General features: G+C 40.7%; 1 protein-coding gene across 1 annotated transcript; it reads right to left on the bottom strand.

The window, feature by feature from the left end:
* Window positions 1-297: 297 nt before the first annotated feature.
* On the bottom strand, window positions 298-19,658 carry DYNC1LI2 (dynein cytoplasmic 1 light intermediate chain 2; the record flags this gene model as incomplete). Its single annotated transcript, XM_081336100.1, has 13 exons — window positions 298-3,402; window positions 4,465-4,587; window positions 5,676-5,793; window positions 6,062-6,103; window positions 7,012-7,071; window positions 8,236-8,347; window positions 9,216-9,351; window positions 10,276-10,369; window positions 11,026-11,189; window positions 15,566-15,796; window positions 17,000-17,116; window positions 17,572-17,645; window positions 19,528-19,658. The coding sequence occupies 13 exons, from the start codon at window positions 19,656-19,658 to the stop codon at window positions 3,296-3,298; spliced, it is 1,509 nt and encodes a 502-aa protein (XP_081192226.1). The 3' UTR covers window positions 298-3,295.
* Window positions 19,659-20,151: the final 493 nt, after the last annotated feature.

The following is a 20,151-nucleotide window of genomic DNA, read 5'->3' as shown; positions in this document are numbered from 1 at the left end:
TGATGGGGGTTCGTGGCATCTGCATAATGCCGCTCCCTGGTATGCCAAATGATTTTGCCTCTCCAGGATTTCAGACAGTTATTTTCTCAGTTGTTCGGCTGCTTAGCTAAAGTCCTTTCTACATTCTCAGCAAAAAGCTTAAAGAAAATTTACCCGCCGTAAGGAAAAGCTAGTCAATCTAGACATGTATCTGTAGCTAGAGTTCGAAACGCCATTTGCTTCAAATTATCATTCTTCAAAATGGCCCACACCTTGCCAAAAAAACAAAAAAAACAAAGGTGACTCAACACAAGTAAGTCATCTTGGTTGGTGTTTATTGAAGCCGTTAAAGACATGTCCTCATTTTCGCCAGCACTAGAAAGCAAGGTTCCACAGGACTGCACCTGGTTAAAGCCATACAAATGGACTAGGGGTTGTGCTGGATACATCTGCAGTCTCCATTGAAAAGTTAAAAACATCCAATAAACTGAATACACGAGAGTGAACTTTCATTTACAGCGTGGGCATGGTTAAGTTCAGTCACTTTCAATGTGTTAAATTAAATAAAATACGTACAAGTTCTGTTTAAACGAGGTTTAAAATGCCAATAGAAGTGCAAACTTAAAAATCAAGCAGCATAAAACAAAAATTTTGATGGCGGGCCAATCCTTAACTGATTTATATTTGCCTTATCTTCAAGTCCAATATATTATTAACTTTAGTTTAAATGTGAACAGCAGATGCAATTATTATATGCAATATAAATATAGTCATGTAGTAATTCTAACAGTCTTCCACAAAAGTGAATCCTGAAAATAAAGTTAATGGTAGTTTTAAACATAAAGGCTGTTTTGCATTTGGCCTTTGGTTCTAATGCTTGAGAACACCAGAAAAGACAATGGTGCAGCTTTCCAAAGTTGCTAGACTTTGGCAACTGACAAACATTACATCACTTACAGTCTCCTTCTTTTGAAAAACTAGGAGCATTCACTTGCAAAGTGGAAGAGTTTGGGTGGGGTGAGGAGCGTTCCAAATTCTGAGTCCCAAAGATCTTTTGTAGAACTGGGAAGTAATATGCTATTAGCTTTTTGTTTAGCAAATGCAACATTCATTTTATGCAAATAAAAAATCCGGTTGCCTACAGTTTTCATATACTAAGTAAATTATCTTGGTGCATGACAAAAATTTCAATAAGACCGGTTGGACTTTGAGACCTAACTAGCGCTCTTAGAACATTAGCAAATAATTTGTTGTGTTTCCCCCATACCCAGTTTGATTTTAAGTTTTTATTTTCTAGAATTCAATTGTATCATCCAGCTTCCATAATCATCTTGGGAACAGCCAACCCATCAAAAAAAAGTTGTTACACTTCACCTGTTAGATCCAAGCATGAATTCAACCATCTCAATACGCTCACTGGTTCTACATGTATAAATGGCACCAAAACTGTAGTTACTAAATAGGATGCACTTAAAGGCGCTGCCATAAGGAAGATTGAATTATTACTACTGGGATGGCACAAGGCTAGTTTTATAATATAGCAAAGCCTATGCTGGCTTGTAATGGCAGCTAAAACACAAACCAAATTCCCTGATCACAACTTCTCAGTTTAAGAGCCAGGTAACAATCGGCAAAACTGAGTTTTATAATGTATTTGAACGTGTATTGTTAAAAAAAAAATGTAACTGACATAAGTAAACATACTTTTATGTTAATGCAAGTAAATACTCTTAGTTTTCTAGCTAGCATTAGACAGACTTACAAAAACAAAGAGAAATGGCCTCTCTCTACAACACGTGGGTTGAAATTACATCCAGTAATGTGTTAGTGGTCAATTTATTTTGTATATATAACAATATATATAGATATAGGTATATAAATATTAGGGTTGTTCTATTCAGAAACAAGATTTAACGTAACACAAAAACCGTTTATCAATACAAAGTAAAACTCTGCATAATCCATATGGTGGTATATCCCTCCAATGTGTTGCTTACAAACAAGTTTGGTACAAATAAGTTAGTGTTTCTCTGTCAAATAAATTGTACAGAAACTCAAAAGTGCCATTTCGGTTAACTGTGGGAATCTTACTCCCAAGTGGCTATGGGAACTCAATAAGCAGCAACGGGGGCCAACCGTCAAAATTATTTCCACATTGAAAAGGCAACACCGAAGGGGTAAAGCACAAATGTAATGAAGTCACATATGTCTGTATTTTTTTTTCCTGCGTATAATACCTACAACCCTTTGTTTAATCCAATCTGGAACAAGAATTTTGGAGGCTACCCCAAACTCACCACAGGGGTTTTAAAACCTTAAGGCAGAAATCAGTGTTGACCTTTGCAATTAAATCTTGGATACAAAAGAAAGATTTGCGTTTCCATTTCATTACAGAGAAATGACATGTCACTCGTTCCTCTTAACCAGGCCAGATGTTTGGTATTTAAAAAGAAAAAGAAAAGAAAAGAAAGCAAAAGTTATCAGGGGGAAAAAAAGGATGCAAAATTCAACCCAGCTATCAAAGTTACCGGGTTAAAATAAAAAAAATAAAATAAAATAAACAGATACTGTTTGTACAATAGTGCACAAGAGGTTCAAGCACCTTCGAGAAGACACATCTCACACTGTGCCAGGCACTTGGTCTGAACAAGTTTCTCCCCATGTCAGTTATGACAAAAAGAGCACCCACCGTATTTTATGTATCTTCTTATTAGAACTGGAAAAAAAATGCCATTGGAATAGTTCCCATGATGCTCGTGATTTCTGTTTTCCCAATTGTAAAGGCATTTATTTTATTTTTCCCCAACATGATTATCTGATTTACATCCAACGTGCTTTTTCACTTCTATTGATCAGGCCTTTTCTCTACGCTTTCAAAACACTGCATTTTGTACACTCGTCATCCAGCCAACATTCTGCCACACTGCACCCTCTACAAACAAGAGTTACGCATTTTCATGGCCAACTCCAGTTAACTTGGATAGAGAGAGGACTTGGCGCTTTCCTCCGTGCCAGCGGCAGCTCGTGGCTTTTCAGCAGGAACTCCACCTCTTGCTTCTGTGCGCTTCTTCTCCCTATTGCTTGCAACCAAATTAAGAGAAATGCCCTATTTAAACTCTAAAATGGTTATCGTAAAACAGAGGAAATTTAGACGCAAAACTTCCTGAATGTGCACTTGGCACTGGGACAAGCCAATGAAGGTTAAATTTCATTTCCCCCAAGAAAAAACAGCATCTGCCACGGCAGGAGGCTCCTGGTGTTATCGGGTCAATGTACATCACTATTTGGTCATTTACATATGGAGGTTCAAGGATTCTCAAGCTTCGTTCTCTGTCGGAGAGGAGTTAGCCATTACTACCGAGTCTGGCTTGCGAGTCATTCTATCCAGCTCTTCTTGGACATTCGTCAAAACAGTTTTTTGCCCTGTAAAAAAGGAAGACACAGTACATGGGATGCAGAAAATCAGCCCTAAGCCTTCTTTCTGCTCTTCCGAGCTTCCTTTGCAGACATTCCTATCGAGAAAAGTGGTCTCTTAAGAAAGTCGGAGCCTAAGCTATGTAGTTTTCAGTGTGGACCCAACATATATTGAGAAACAGCTCGCAAGCACAGATCTGTTAACATGGTCTAACACGGGTTAGGCAACCTTGGCTCTTTTATGACTCGTGGACTTCAACTCCCAGAATTCCTGAGCCAGCATGGCTGGCTCAGGAATTCTGGGAGTTGAAGTCCACGAGTCATAAAAGAGCCAAGGTTGCCTACCTCTGTCAAGGTGAGATCCACACTAATCTCTTGGCCTTCGGGGGGGAAAAAAACCAAACCCAAACCGTGGCTCTGCTGTTTGGCCTGGGGCTCCAATGAGGGCATTCCACACCAGAGGTGATTGGTGGACGAAGACAAAGATCCTACCCTTTTGTATTTTAATGTTTCACTTATTTAATCTCTGTTTTTAACGTTTTCTACTTGCTTTTGCAACGCTGTAAGCTGCCTAGAGTCACAGGAAGGTGCGGTGGGCAGCATATAAATTTAATAAATAGTGCTCCCAGAATCACGTGCCAGTTGGCTAGATTCCAAACATTCAAGGATAACATTTCTCTTCCAGATTCTTTCAACAGCATCAAAAAAAAAGCTACTTAGGATCGTTTTTCACACTTACAACCACTGCAGCATCCCCAGGGTCACGTGATCAAAATTTAGATGCTTGGCAACTGTCTCACCTTTATGACAGTTGCTAAAAACAAAAACAAAAAAACCCCGGATGAACCTAAGGGAAGATTATGGGATCAAGTGGACATGCTGCCCTCTGCCCTCAACTCAAAACAGGGGGAAGATTTCTTCAATCACATTGGGAGAGAGGGGAAGATGGCTGATTTAAGACCCGCATTCTGGCCTTCTTTTAACACGAGCAAATTCAAACCACAGATTACTAAGTCTTACGCGTAAACGGGCCCAATTAAATTAGGAGAAATGGCTTCTTTTGGACAGTACCTGATTTCTTGCCAGCGCTTTGCACTCCTCCTCCTCCTGCGCCAGGACTCCCCGGAGGACCTGTCTTTTTACTCAAGAGGCTATTGAAGAAACTGGCCAGCACCCCTTCGCTTGCGGCGTTGTCTGAGGAGAAAGAGGCAAATATTGAAAGTGGGCAAAGGTGGGATGCTGAGAATGAATGAAATGGACTTTCAAGAGAGAACCTGGGGAATAAAAGAAGAAAACCCGCCACGCTGGTGTCTTTCCGATGTCAAAGATTTACTATATGGAAAATTTTGTGCAAAGGCAAATATACGTGTCCCAGAATAATATTACAGGACTCAATCTGTGTCGGTCACCGAGAGCAGAATGCTACACTCTGGTGAGAGAGAAGGTCCCTGAGGATGGGCACCAGTTCGAGTCTGGAAGCTCGGAAGACTAAACCTCTGGCCCGTGACCGGCTCAGATTAGATCCTGCAAAATTGTGTGTGTGTGTGTGTTTGTTTGTTCAACAGACAATGATCTTCTTGTTGCCCATTTCATTGCAAAGTCCTTTTCTTTTTGCATTAGGGCAACTTCTTGCAGAAAAGCCATCGGCGCATGATGCGACAAGGGCGTTGTTGTCGCAACGGCCAATGCTGATTTGGGCTAAGAAGGGGTTAGCTTGTCCAAGATCACCCAGATGGCTTCCGGGCCTAAGGGAAGTCTAGAACCTGGCTTTTAAATAAAATCATATCTTCATCAAAACATACTATTTTATTAGTTTTAGTGGTTAACTATGTATTTGAGTAACATAAGCTTAGATACGTTTGGGTGTGTGTGTGTGTGTGTGCGCTGCCTTTTCTAGCTATAGATCCACTACTGTTCCAAAAACATCTTAGCTTTTCTAAAATGTTTTTATCTTCTTCCTTGGGCATGGATTTATTATGAACATACACCTCCAATTATTAAATCTCATATCCATTGTAGTATTAAAACCAGAGGTGAGACTTGGGTGTTTTTTTAATGCTTTAATTAAAAAACATATTCTTTTAAAAAAAAGAAATTACATTTAAGAGATTCTTCCACATTTTTTACAATGGCAAGTTTCATTCATTGTACCTGCTAAGGATCAATGTGGCAGTTCACAAAAAAACTTTCCAAATATCCCCATAGCCTTTCAACTGACAGACCATAAAACGCTACACCCAAGGAAAAGTTCAAAACAAAACATTCTAAGGTGAACTGCATACTTTTAATAGCCGGATCTGGTTTCTTGACCGATGCTATTGGCGAGGCGCTAGGGACTGTGGCAGGGCCTGTCCTGCCTTGTGGCCGGGGTGAGCCAGAAGGACCACGAGCTGGAGATTCCTGGACAATAATAAAAGGCAACAAGATATAGTTTATTGATGTCATCTTTTTTTTTAAATATACCTTTCCCGAGTTATGATTTTTGAAAGCTGCATACAACAAATTGAAGCCAGTAATAAAATACAAATTTTACTTGCTGCAGTGCAATCGTTTGTTTAAAAAATTTCACATTCCCAAGACGTTCAATTGTGGATTACTCTTAATATTCTTCTCTCTTATCTGATTATACTGCCTTATGGAACGTAACAAATGTTAACTATGTACTTACAGAAGCTCTGGTAGGGGTTGCCGGCTGCTTAGCAAGGAACGACTGAAAGAAAAGTCACAGCCCTGTCAGCTGATTATCCAAAGCCGCCCAACACACCATTATATTTTAGAAAGCCTTTTTTGTCCTACTGAGATTTTATACTGTTAAAGAGGAGGGGTGAGGTGGCTGTAACTCAATCTACTGATCAAGTGTGCAATAAAAAAGCAGCCTTAGGAATAAAAGCTGACTGGGTGACTTAGGGCCAATTAGGAGACAATAGTCAACAGTGAAGGAAAGTGATAAGATGTCTTCAGCAAAATCAGGGTGATTGTATATTGTGCACCTATGCTATATATGTCTGATAAAAGTGAATCAGAGTCACTAGTTTGAAAGGAAAAAAGAGCAGCATTTCAGCCACAAACTAGAGAAACCCCACACTAATCTCTTTCACTACATCAGAGAACTACAATTCCGGGAACTGTTTTGAGAGAAAAACACCCTGCAAAACAGAGAAAGCTACGCTTTCGCTCTGCATAAGCTCTGGGAATTATTTTTCTCTCTTGGAGCTTTACAGCCTGGTCTTTCTGGCAAGGATTCTGCTTACTGGGGATTCATTGAACACTTATTATCACAGGAAAAAGTGGAGGATTCAGGTCTGTAGTTGTAAGATAATAATGCAAAGCAGTTGATGCTCTGTGGAAAAGACCAAGATGTTATTCTTCTTCTAATTTGAGAAAGGAGATTATTGTTAGGTGTAGGTTAAAATGTTTGGAGCTTTAGCTGCCAGCAAACCATGAAGATGGTTTTCTGCAACTGTGATCAAAAGGGGATGCAAAAGGCTACAAAGAGGGAGCGGGCAGGGGGGGGAGAATTAGGGGGCTGCCCAAAGCCTCATGATGCATACACCTGTTTTAAAATATCCTAAGCACCAGAGACAAGCAAAAACAGAATAGAGCTTTTTTTTTGCTCACCTGCTGCTTCATCAGAAAGACCTGCTCATCTTCTGCTGCAAACTCTTTATCGTGAACTAACTGACAAGGAAAACAAAAAGAAAAAAAAAGTGTTTCTCACCAACAGATGTTCAGTTATCTTAAATTATTCCCCATTAAGATCAGTCACGGGGGAGGGGGCAGAGGGATTATTGTACAGCTCGACATCTGGTGTAATAAACGCAAGAGGTCTGGATGTGCGCACCTGTTTGGATCTTAGAAAAAATACACACGGAAAGAAGCAATACACAAGTGTTCCTCCCACCCTTACAAAGTTAGACCTGCCCCCCTCCACCCAAACTGGAAACTGCAGGAAGAGGAGAATCGCATCCAAATGTCTGGCTGTGGTTAACACCTTCCCTTCTTCTTCCTTTCTTAGCACGGCGTTTTAGGGTTAGGAGAAGTCCTGCTGAACAGTCACTCTGGCTGAGATCAACACAGATAGTAGGATGGCTCGGAGACGGTCTATGGACACTGCAAGGACAATCTGTTGCAAATGACACCCCCTCATTTAATGTAGAAAGAAAAGGGGTGCCACATTGATCCGTCTTGGGAAATCCCTTTTTCGCCATATGCAAAAGAAGCCAACGGCTTCTCTTACTGCACAGAGAGACTTGACTTCCTCAGATACAGCTAAGGAGTAATCATTTCCTTGATCTGCTGCCAGATTAGGAACTGTAAGGACCAACTCCCACTTCTGGATAAGCATTTTTAGACTGCATGGACACAAGCAGCAACGGCCTGCATGTGTTAAATGCTGATGGGGTAAAAGATGGCTGCCAGGCTGATAAACTTTGGCAGTTGAGAAGGAACTGCCTTCTGGCTTCCTCCTGCAAAATTCTGTGCCTGAGGCAGGGGAAAGGTGTCCTCAGAAGCCCTTCTATGTCTCAGAACACTCTTCCACTCATGATTAGTTGGATCCAAGCCATTTTATTCTGGGCTTTTCCATACCAAAATGCAACCCCTTGCCTGGAGCAAAAAGTAGCATTCTCTTTAATCTAAGCGCTCTTTGTTAGTCAATGGAGTTCCAAGCAGCACTTCTCAAAGTATTTCATAAGCGAATAGTTAGCAGATTCATTATTCCAAATTACTGGTGCCAAACGAAAGATTCAGCATCCTTGCTGTAATTTAAAATATGAATTTCAGTAACAATGACCAGCAGCTTCACAGGTAGGATAATGTGGCAAGAGTTCAAAGTAGCTGTACCTTTCTTACAGGTGGCTTTACAATGAAGTCTTCGTATGCATCTTCTGGTTTCACTGTTGTGAAATTCTCATGCAGGATTGCAATTTTCTTTTCATTGTCCCAGCCAGCAGGTCTAGAGAAAGAATTACCATTCATGCAAGGACATCCTTGTTCAGAAATGCACGCACAAATGTCGGATTTGCTTGCCTTTTTATTTCCCATGAAAAGAGACACTTGTAGATTGAGGCAGACAATTTATCTGATGGGTAGGGAGGAGACAAGGGCTGCAGTGAATGAAATTATTACACGCATGGGTTGAACCAAGAGGTTCTGGATACTGGGAAGTTTTATTTCATGATTAAAATAAATGAAGCTGATTTCAGTGCTTATCGCCATTGTGGGAGATCACGCCACCCTCTTTTGAAATTCAACAGAATTTTCAAAGGAAATTCTGGAAGGCAGAAAGAAGAGGGATCTTAGAGACGAGGTACATTCCTCAAAAACAGCCAAAGACATGAAGATGAAATGCTAGCCAGTAAAGGCCAATCCCAGGAAATTACCAAAGTCTACACAAAGCAGGAAAACTATGTATATTTCCCCAACTGGTGCTCTTCAAATTATTATAGCACTTAGCAATAGCACTTAGCCTTGTATACCGATTGACAGTGCTTTATAGCCCTGTCTAAGTGGGTCCTCATTTTACTGACCTCGGAAGGATGGAGGGCTGAGTCAACCTTGAGCTGGTCAGGATCAAACTCCTGGCAGTGGGCAGAATTAGCCTGTAATACTGCACTCTGACCAATGTGCCACCAGAGCTCTTTTTTAAAAATAGGATGAAATCCCATCCAGACAATATTACTCAAGATTGATTTCTATTATAGTTGAGACAAATATTTTGCATCTTTTAGGTTTCATCTACCCCGGGCCCCCCTCTGCCAGGAAAATACTGTGTTTTAGTTAAAGTAGCCTTTCGATGCGTCTTACTTTGCCCTTCAACTTACATAAAAACTGCGTCCTTTTCTACCACTAAGGCAGGGGTTGCAAAGTGAAAGCCGTATTTTTTATGTACAATGTACTTATATAACAAGTCAAGGTTCTTCTCCTCCTTAACGGATGTATAGATCAAGGCTGCTCCATCTATTCATTTCATTTAAGGAAAATTCCAAGCAGAGTAGTGAATTTCAAGTGCTAAATGTATACATTTAAGTATCTCAAAAGTAAGTACCTGTTTCTAAATGATATAGTTGCTAAATTTATACCCTGCCTTTATGTCAGAAATGCAAGAGAGCATGTTGTTGCTTTCTCTTTTCCCAGAGCACCCTTGTGAGAGTAGCACAACAGCTAAACATGGTCACCTGTCGAACACCTTACCACCACGCCATTATGTTTATTTGCTGTGCACTGATGATAATGGGCCCAAATGTTCATGGTTTGAAACAGTCCATCCTTTTAATTTTAAGCCCAAGGAAAGGAGTTAGTACAATACAGAAATGAACATGTTAAAAAGCTTTCAGACTCAAAAATTATTATAATTAGGTTAAAGAAGTTTAAAGAAATATACAACTATTCCTAAAGGAGCCGTATTGTTTTGTAGCCAAATTAATTTATTAACATAAACGTAATACACCAATTAACTAATTGTACTTGCAGCATAATCCTATAAATGTGACACCGAGAATGTTCTCCTTAAGAGCAGACAGTAGCAGGCTAATCTGGCAGGTGGAATCCAGGAGAGCAGCAAGATTTTTCTCAAGAGTCAACTTTCATGGGATTGTACTGTTGATTGCTAGATACAGAACATCTAAAACTTGTGTTAATTTACCAGCCGTTACTGGAAATACAAAACCTCATCATAACCAAGAAAATGGAAAATGCTGGCCTTTGTGGTTTTAAACTTAAAATATGTGCTCGTGAAATGAATGAAATGGAAATAAAATATAGATGTGACTGTTTTTCAATAGTGGAAACAAAAGAAAGAACAGAACTGGATTCATATTGAACACTGTTTCAGTTTATAAAGTACTGCTTTAATACACCACTTCGGCTTAAGAAAAAGGATACACTGCAAGCAGAACCTACGAATATGCGACTGAATGAAATCAAAGTGTTCTTCCCTATAGTCGTGCTCTTTTTCTAACACACTCATTGCGTCACACTGGAAAAAAAAATCAAAGGAATCTCAAGAGTTCAGAAAGTCTGCCACACAACAAAATGAGTGCAGCAGACAGACTTTTGCGTAAATCAACGTTCAGAGCAAAATTTGAAGCTATTAAGGGGAAAGTTTCAATTATGTTTAGTCATTTAGTCCATTCGTACAGCTACCCAATCAACACACGATTCAGGGCAATGTACACAAATAAAAACACACATCATCATCATCCTCCAATATTTTTCGGTTTAAAAACGTTGCACCCACGGCAGCGTTATCCAATTCAAAAATATATTGCTATTTATCACACTTCAGCTAAAATCCAAAATCTAAAATTAGCATATACAAAAGGGAAGCCTGGAGAAAAAAGAATAGAATGGGAAACATGACAGTTATTGAAATCCAAAAGAATATGCAAAAGTGCTCAAGGTATGGTTACCAATAGGTAAGATGTTAAAAAAATGGGAGGGAGGGAGGGAGGGAGGGAGGGAGGGAGGGAGGGAGGGAGGAAGGAAGGAAGGAAGGAAGGAAGGAAGGAAGGAAGGAAGGATAAAATCATCTTCCCCGCAAATCAGATTTCATTCTTTGAAGTAACAAGATTCAATTCCATTGTATAAAGGTTGTGGGGTTTTTTTTGGCAATGAGTGGGACTTCAAGCTTACCTTTGTGCAAACTACCACTACAGGGATCCCAAGATTGTGAGTCAGCACATTCTCTCCGAGAGGGAGGGCAATATTCTCCTCATCTTGCCCTGATGGACCTCTTCTTTGTGGGGACCCCTGATAACCTCCTTCCGGTTCTACATATTCTTGAAAAATCTTCACAACTACAACAAAACATAAAATGTCTTTTATCTTAAAAGCTAGGTACTGTTTCAAATATTTTTATAACAAACAGGTATTGTTTGAGATTAAAGAGCAAAAATTAGAATACAGCACCTGCTTGTAAAAAAAAAAAAGTTTAAAACACCATCACTTTTTTTCCCTCAGAATAGTTTTAATACATTTACCGGTTATCCCACTTCATCTTCTAGGTCTCCAAGAACCCTTCACGATGTAAAAGCAGTTTTTCTTCAAAGCATAAAAAACGTTTTCCAAAAATGGATGTGTGTAGCTCATTCTAAAATTTCAATGCTTCATTATTTTAAGGTTTTTCTCAGTAACTACCTCAGAAACTAAAGGGAAAAAAAACAGCTGTATCTCTGCCAGAGTTCCTGGAAGAGGAAACCCTACAGGAATTTAACATATTAAAAATTCAAAAGACCTGAAGTGCAGAAAACAAGGCTTCTTTTAATAGGCTTTCAAAAACTTTACTGCTAGGTTTTACACTTCATATCCCAATGGCTGCAGCATATTTTCAAGGTTGGTGGACAATACCCTTCCAAAAAATACCATCCTTTCTATTTAATGAGATCTTCTACAATCTACATGATAATATGTAAGAATATCTTGCCTTAGAAGAAAAATGCCCCAAATAGTAAGTGCAACATCAAATGGGGATGCAAATTTATTGGTAACTCCATCAGCACAAATGGAGCATCTTAGTCACTGAAATTCCTTTGTGTGGAATTTTAGCTCAATTTATTCTCAATATTCTTGAAGTCAAATTTTGCTTTACCAACAGCCGAGAAAGTCAAACATTTGCATCTTGCCAAAGGCTTCATCTCTAAACTGCTAAACATTGAAAGAGCTGATATTTTAAAAAGAGGCACCTATACACAACTGCATTTATTTATTAAATTTGTATGTCACCCGCATACAACTCTGAGCAACTGGGGTAAAGGAAAAAAAAGACCAAAGCTTTCACTTATGGCAAGTCTTGCTCCAGCTGTTTTATGTGACTCTTTCCTTAGCTAAGATAACAACTCCTTCCTTCTATGGAAGAACTGTTTGTCTTCTTGCGTTTTTCAATAGCTTTGGAAACTTTCATTTCAGCTCAGGCACAGATACACAACAATCATTACCACATCCAGGGAACACACAGTAATGACTGTGTGTTTTGCAAAATTCCAGAGGCAGACACTCTTCTGCTCTAACAGACATTTAAGTTCCCATATAAATAGGATACAATCCAAAGCACGTGCTTCTTGGCAGAAGAACGGGGTTCTTTAATCCACTATACTTGAAATTATTTATGGGTTTGATGAACTCAAGTGATACACTTTGGAAACCTTAAGGATTTTTTTTCCACCAACAGCATAATATGAGCTCAGTCTCACATTGAGGCCAGAGGTGTTGATGTCAAGTAGTGGAAGGTGCTTGCCAGAATATACTCCTTGAAAAGGATGACAGTGCCCAAATGTTTGGAATAGAAATTCTGATGACACACTCACAATGTTATTCTAACAATTTTAGATTTTTAAATGATTCTCGACTGAATTTCCATCACTTTGAGTTCCTCCTTGACGGACCTTCAGAATTCCATAGCCCCAGTTGTGTTTTTTTTTTAAATAAATCAACCATTATCATGATCATCACTGAACCGCATATATGTGTGTCACACATAAACAAAATGTTGTGATTCGATTTTGGACAGTGGCTTTCTACCAGGTCAACGCCATGCACAAGATTTTCATCACTGCAGTTCCTAAATCTTCAGGACAAGCCTCATTCAATTTAATGCAAAATGCATGAAGAGAGCTTTGAGGAAGTGAAAATTCATCATTATGTTTTTGAAATAATTCTCAGAAAAGCAATTTAGAAGATACGTCAACCAGTAAGTTGAAACTCAGTGTATTCTGTTAAAATTCTTCAAATGTTGAAATAAATTGTAAATAAACCAATCAAGTGACTTCACAAGGTGCACTTTAACAACCTATTCATTTCGTGTCAATTAAGTCTCACTAACTGACCACAACTGGGACCTACAACTGTTACTAAGCAACGTGGTTGATAAGCAAGACATCATGTGACTGAGACTTGCAATCATATTACAAGTTTTTCCATTGTCTCTTCTTGAAGATACTCAATCATCCAGGTAGAATTGTCTGAAAACTGAGTTATGGCAACTGGACTTTTCTTTTTTGATTTGAAATGTTTCACTGCTTATCCAAAGACTTCTTCGGTCAGACTGAAGAAGCTACTTGACTAAGCAGCAAAACTTTTCAAACCAAAAAAGAAAAGAAGCTCAGTTGCCATGACTCAATGTCTAGATTGTCTCTGCTTGTTGGAACCCAGCTGTGAAGCGTCCACATGTCGGTTACATGACCGTGCGACAATGTAACAGTCGTAAGGATTGGTCATTACTTTTTCAGTGCCAGTGTGACCTTGACTGATCCTTAAAACAGGGCAGTCATTAAGCGAGAGACAAACTAAACACAGAGCAATGGCAATAATCATTACATTTTACAAGAGTCATATTAGAGGTGGTGAATGCTCCAACACTGGACATTTTTAAGAAGAGACTGGACACTCATTTCTCTGAAATGGTATAGGGTTTCCTGCCTTAGCAGGGGGTTGGACTAGATGACCTCCAAGGTCCCTTCCAACTTATTATTATTATATTATTTGCAAAATAGCCAGATACACCCTTCTAGAAGAGGAAAGGTGATTCTGCCACCTCTCTAAAAGTAAAACTTTACGTCTGATTTGGTAAGCACGTGATTAAAATGTGTGGTGAAAATACAGATCTAAACACCACCTGTTGTTTTCTTCTAATACAATAAACCTCACCGCTCTTTGCTGATATAATGCCTTTAGCTTTTACAAACAATCTAGGCAGGTCAGTTTAAAGAGGCTAAGCGCTTGTCACTATATTGCTAACCCAATCTATAAAAATCCTTTGCAACTGTAAAGGTTGGAAAGCAGTGCACATTGTTAAATGGAAGCTGGTCTTTAGGAAGGGGACTAGTTTCTGGAGGAAGGAGCAAAGCATCTTGGTTAGTCAACAAAATGACCCAGAAATAATCTCATTTGAAAAGTGCCCACTTTCCTAATACAGGCAGTCCTGAACTTACAACAGTTCATTTAGTGACTGTTCAAAGTTATAACAGCACAAAAAGAGTGACTTATGACCATTTTGCACACTTAGGACTCTTGCAACATCCCCCAGTGTCAAATTTCGATGATCAAAATTCAGACGCTTGGCAAGTGATTCATATCCACAAGGGTTGCAGTAGCCCAGAGTCATGTGATCATCTTTTGTGACCTTCTCACAAGCAAAGGCAATAGGGAAGCTGGGTTCATTTAACAACTACTGTGTTACTAGTGTTTAACAACTGCAAAGATTCGCTCAACAACTGTGGCAAGAAAAGTCGTAAAATGAGGCCAAACTCACTTGACAAATCTTTCATTTAGCCACAAAAATTGTGGCTCATAAAAATTGCCATCCTAAGCTGAGGTCTACCTGTGCAAAGAAATAGCAATCTGAAAAAACTTTCATTGGGCTTTGCAAAAGAATTGGAACAAAAGCAATGTTTGCGCAGCAGATTTTGCACAAATTAAAAAGTGAGAAGCCCAGCCGTGCAAATAGGGAAGGGAAAATGAGATCTAAATTTAGTATCGGGCAAATATCGAATGACACTTGACTATCGATAGCGGAAGATGACTTCCTGGAAAATCAGGATAAATGCATGGAGCCTTGGCACCAGCTTGGTGTGACTTCCTTCTGTCACAAATGGGGGGGGGGGGAGATTCTCTTCAATCTCAACAAAGGCAGCTTTGGGAAGCAGCATTGCACGATAGCAACTTGAAAGCTTGCTCTAGCTTAAGATACTTAGATTCTTACATCGTTTTTCTTATAAGTCATGGAACTCTGGAGACTCGGTCCTGCTTAAAACAAATCCATTTCATCAACAAAGCAATTCTGCAGTGACTAACTCAAGAACCATCACTGCCAAAGCCATTATGCCCTCATTGATACAGTAAACCTCAGCAATGTTACTCATGTAAGCTACCCTACCTATATCGGCCCAACATTTATCTAACTGAACTGGAATAGGAATGTTGATTATTTTCAAGCCTACTTTCCCCAGATGACCAAGTCTTCATTAGATGAGCAAGTACCAATTACATGCCCTGTTACAAAATCCACATAATTAGCAATACTGTTTAAACCAAAGTTACTCAAACACAAACTGCAGGCAGACTGGTAGGGTAGACAGTGCTTAGTTCATGGGCTTTGGGCCTGGCTCAATATAGTTATGGGCACTCTTCTAAACAAAATGCACAGACATTAAAGAAATCTCAGCCTCAGGTAACTTACATTGTTGTTCCATGTCTCTCATTTCCTCCGGGGGGATTTTCAGTTTGTCAATATGTTCACGCAAGACACTTGCCCATTTTTGTAAGGATTCCAGAATAGTCCATGGCCTAGACATATCTGCCACAAAGATTACAAGAGTCTCCTGCAGTGATTCTGCGGTCACGGCAAACTTCAAGAGGCCTTTGTGATACAAATCGCCATCAAGAATCCAAACATTACAGCGGGTCTGATCTGCAAAGGAGACAAAGCCTTTTAAGTAAGAAATCCTTCTCAGATTAAAAGATACAGCACCATTAACATGCTTGGCACTGACAACTTCTAAAGCACCAAGTACACAGACAAGAATTCAGCATCAGAGAGGTAGAGAAAGAGGAGAGAAGCAGAAGCTGAGTAAGTATGAGAATGTGCAGCTATTTCAGACATTCTTAACATAAAAATACCAGGATGGTCTTTCCAAAGTGGTAAGGACAAATCTGGATAAACGGATAAATCTGGTTCCAGTTGCTTCCTTTTTCTTAGTTTATTGCTACAATTTGCATCACTTTGAATACATTCTCAACCCCACATTAAGGTTCAGAAGTTCCATGGGCATTTCACCAGTGCCTGTGTTTTTCCCAATTCATGATTTTTGCAAGAAATTTTTCTTTAATGTTATGCCTGTGACTTGAATAATGTATCTATTCAGAGGCAGACATCTTCCTCGTGTATGTTTTTAACATACTTTATGACTAGAGAACTGCATCACAAAATTCACAAAACCACAACTATTTATGCATAAGTATCCTTCCATTCAAGTAATAGTTTGGGAAATTAAATTAGATCAGCTTGTGTTTACTGTGGTCACAGAAGACAAGGATGATCCAAAGTGTACCAGATTTGGAAATGCTGCAATAACTCAGCTTTTTTCAAAGGTGAATTCTGAGGACAAGCTTAGAAAAAGTAGGGCAGCTGAGGCATTCTGACGGGCAATTTTAAATGCACAAGGCAAAAAGGACAAAAGGATCAGGTAATTCTGAAATCAGTAAAGCTGGATGAGTGAATGTCAGAAGGGAAGGTTTCAGGTTATACAAACGGTGCAACAATGGGATCAGGAGAATGGCTGTGGAGGATTCTGAAAAAATGTATATAGGATAGAGAAATGAACAGAAACCAGACTTGAATGAAAAGTGGAGGTAGTACGTTCCACACAAAAAAAGCGCTAACAGAGATGATGAGAAGGGCTATTTTGTGGTGGGAATAGCATGCCTTGCTAATTGCCTGAATGTAGGTACCAAAGGAAAGAGAATGAACAAGACAAAGAAAGTGAAAAGAATAAACCTTGAAATAATCAAACCTCTGGCTTGATTAATTACATTCCACAATCCAATAACATCTTTGAGATAAGCTGGCCTTGAACTTTGGGGAAAAGAAACACAGGTAAAACAAGGACTTTACCATCTCTATCTTCATCATGGACATTTAGGTACAGATATTCCAATCCTCTTCCTTTCTTGCCATGCTCTGCTCCTTGGATTTTAGTCAGCAGGGTAGTTTTACCAGAGCCATCATCACCTGCCAGTATATTTGCAAAGAAAGAAAAGGAAGATAGTCTTTAAAAAAAAAGTCACGTGTTTGAATTGACAAGTTGTATGTACCTTTACAGGAGCTGAAGAAACATTTCATTTTACAGAACAGCTAAACAAAGCCAGACCTCTTACTGTGACAGTCTGATGTACGTTTCTTCTTCCACTTTCTAACTTGTTAAATATCAATTACCTTTCATTTTCCTCTTCAAAAAGGAAACATTATTTCTCAAAAAGAAAAACCGGGGGAAAAAACCCATTAAGCCTGTAAGCAGCATCAAAGGCCTTATGTCACAAAATGCACACAAGACAAGCTGAAGCCTGGCTAATGTATTTTAATTTCTCAACAAAGGCTTTCGTCTAAATTAAATGGCCTTTTTTCTTTCATCAGTTAACCTTTCTGGAGAACCAAATAGCCTCCCATAGCTATTCACTGATACTTACCAAAGACAAGAATATTTTTGCCTGATGGTAATTTAGACCTTGACCGGGTGGAGACTTCACTCAATATTGATAACCTGCATTGAAGTAATATTCTTGTTAGTCAAGGATGAAAGATGATACAAATCAAAAGAACAGGATGAATGACAAAAGAACAGAAATGAAGGTTCCCATCCTCTAAAAAATGAATCAGCTTTTTTTTTTTTTGCTTTCTGTGGTTTTCATGTATCCAAATGTCATCTCCATATAGTAAATAAATATTTAAGCCCTTGGCTTTTATACTTTACATTTATATTCAAGCAAGTTAGGCCTTATAATACCAGACTACAAGCATAAAACCTTTTAGACAAATTGAGGAAAAGCCTACCTTTTATGAATTAGTGTTGAACTAATACTAGGATTTTGAGCATGAATCAACAGTGCAATATTATGTTTTCTGAGATCAACCATTATAAACATGTCATAACATGAGATGGACAGCTATACAAATTTAATAAATATATAAGGAACTAAAGGTTCTGTATTGCATATATTATGGAAAGTTGCTCCCCACAGACTTGGGTACCAGTCATTTCAAGTGCCAAGATTCATAGGGCTGACTCTACCTTTTGCAGAAAATCAACTCTTCTCTGCTAAAGTATTTGACTCTGCAATGTTTCAATTATAGAGAAATGATTGTGACTGTAACAAACAAAAAAATCCTGGACCTGTGTTTAATATTTAGAAACATTCCAAATATTGGACATAGACCAAAAGGGTTTATTCTCACTGTCTGACATATTTTAGAGCATTCTTTCACAACACATTATAGAAGTGAGTCACAAAACAAAACAAAACAGTGTGTAAGAGTTGCTCCTTCTAAAATAAAATGCACGGCAGCTCAAAAGAATTCAGAATGCATTGCCTTCCCAAGCCACGGTTAGCCCGCGTTCATTGCAAAAGGAACTATCGGAGCAGCCCAGAGATAAAAATCAGGGATAAAAATCAGAGATAAATCAGAGATAAAAATCAGCCGCCCTGAGTCTTTGGAGAAGGGCGGGATATAAATGGAATTAAAAAAATAAAATAAAAAAATTAAAATAACCGGTTTACCGAAACCAAAGCAGAAAGCAACGCCAACCGGGCATCCTACAATAACGGAACGCTGCTTATATTTGGAAGGACGTCCAAGCAAGGGGGGAGGGGGGGAAATGCTAGTGATAAAAACAGAAAGCGCTAGTGAGACGCAACTGCCGTGTCAAAGCTGGAAGGAGTCGGCTTTACTTTGCATAGGATTAAGACTCCGGGTATTTTAGGATAAGGTTTTAAGACCAGGAGGCATCCTTCTTAAAGAGGCCCGAAACAGAGGCTGCCAGCCATTCAAACCTTCCCAGCCTCCAGCGACTCTTTGGGGTTCGGAAAAAGAGCATTCGGCATCCCCAAAGGGAGGGAAGGTGCAGCGCCAGGAGCCCCTTTTTGGGGGAAGAGGCTTCCCCCTCCCTCCCTCCCTCCCCCGAGGCGAAATCCACCTGCCCCAACCGAGGGTCCCTCCGGGCGGGATGGAGAGCGCGGAGGATGGGTGTGGTTGTCCCAGGCACCTAGCAGGGCCGGGCCGGGGAAAGGCTGCCGCCCACCCTCGGCTCTGCAGGGAAGGAGAGAAGGGCCGGGAGCAGCCCCTCCACCCCACCCCCGCCCCCCCGGGCAGGCAGGGCAGCTCCCCCGCGGCTCAGCTGCAGGAGGCGCCCCTCCCAAGGGCGGCGGAGCTGAGCCGCCCGGCCCCCACCAGGAGGGAACCGGGAGAAACGGAGCGGGGGGGGCGGCAAACGGGCTGCAGGGGCCGCCGGGGCTGCCTTGGCTGGAGCCGAGCTCGGCGGCGGCCCCCACCCGGCCCACCCGAGAGGGGAAAGATGCCCTGCCCTCCCGCGCCCAGCCTCCCCAAAGCCGCCCCCCGCGGTCCGAAGCCCGGGCCCGGCTGCTCACCAGAGGCTCTGGCCTTCCTCCTCCTCGCTGGGGAGGTCCGCGGCCATGGGCCCGTCCGGCTCCAGCAGCTTCTTCTCTGCCAACACCGGCGCCATCTTGCCAACGGCAGCCGCCACAAAGAGTGACCTCATCCGCCCAGGCTCCGCCGACAGGACCCCGGCTTTCCCCACACGCTCTGCGAAGGACCCCGCCTGTCCCGACGGGTGCCTGTTCTTTGGCCCCGTCTCTTGCAGTTCTTTTCCGTAGCTCGACGTGCGTCCGTCGCTTCATCGGCGGCTTTCACTATACGCGGCCTGGCTTCGGAGCGGGAAGCTTGGTCCTTACGGAAGGCTGACCCATTCTTTCCAGTCAGGCAGTTCTGCGGACACCAACAGCAGCGGATTTTTTTATTTATTTTTTTTGCTGGACGATGAGTTCAAGATTTTCGGGGCCGCCGCCCAGAGTTTGCGCCAAATAGGGACCCCTAGTGCCGGCAAGGAGCACTGCAGCTTCTTTGGCTACGCCCGAAGGTTGCCGGAGAACACAGCACAATACAGTAAGAGCTGGGTTTAGCCCCGCCCCTTTTTCATTTACTACGCTAAGGGGATGCGGAGCTTGCAAGGGGCGTTATGCGGAGTCACACCG

The sequence above is a fragment of the Vipera berus genome (genome assembly GCF_964194415.1).
Source record: "Vipera berus genome assembly, chromosome: 10".
Lineage (NCBI taxonomy): Eukaryota > Metazoa > Chordata > Lepidosauria > Squamata > Viperidae > Vipera > Vipera berus.
The sequence above is the reverse complement of the archived record's forward strand: the minus strand, read 5'-3'. Positions and strand labels throughout refer to the sequence as shown.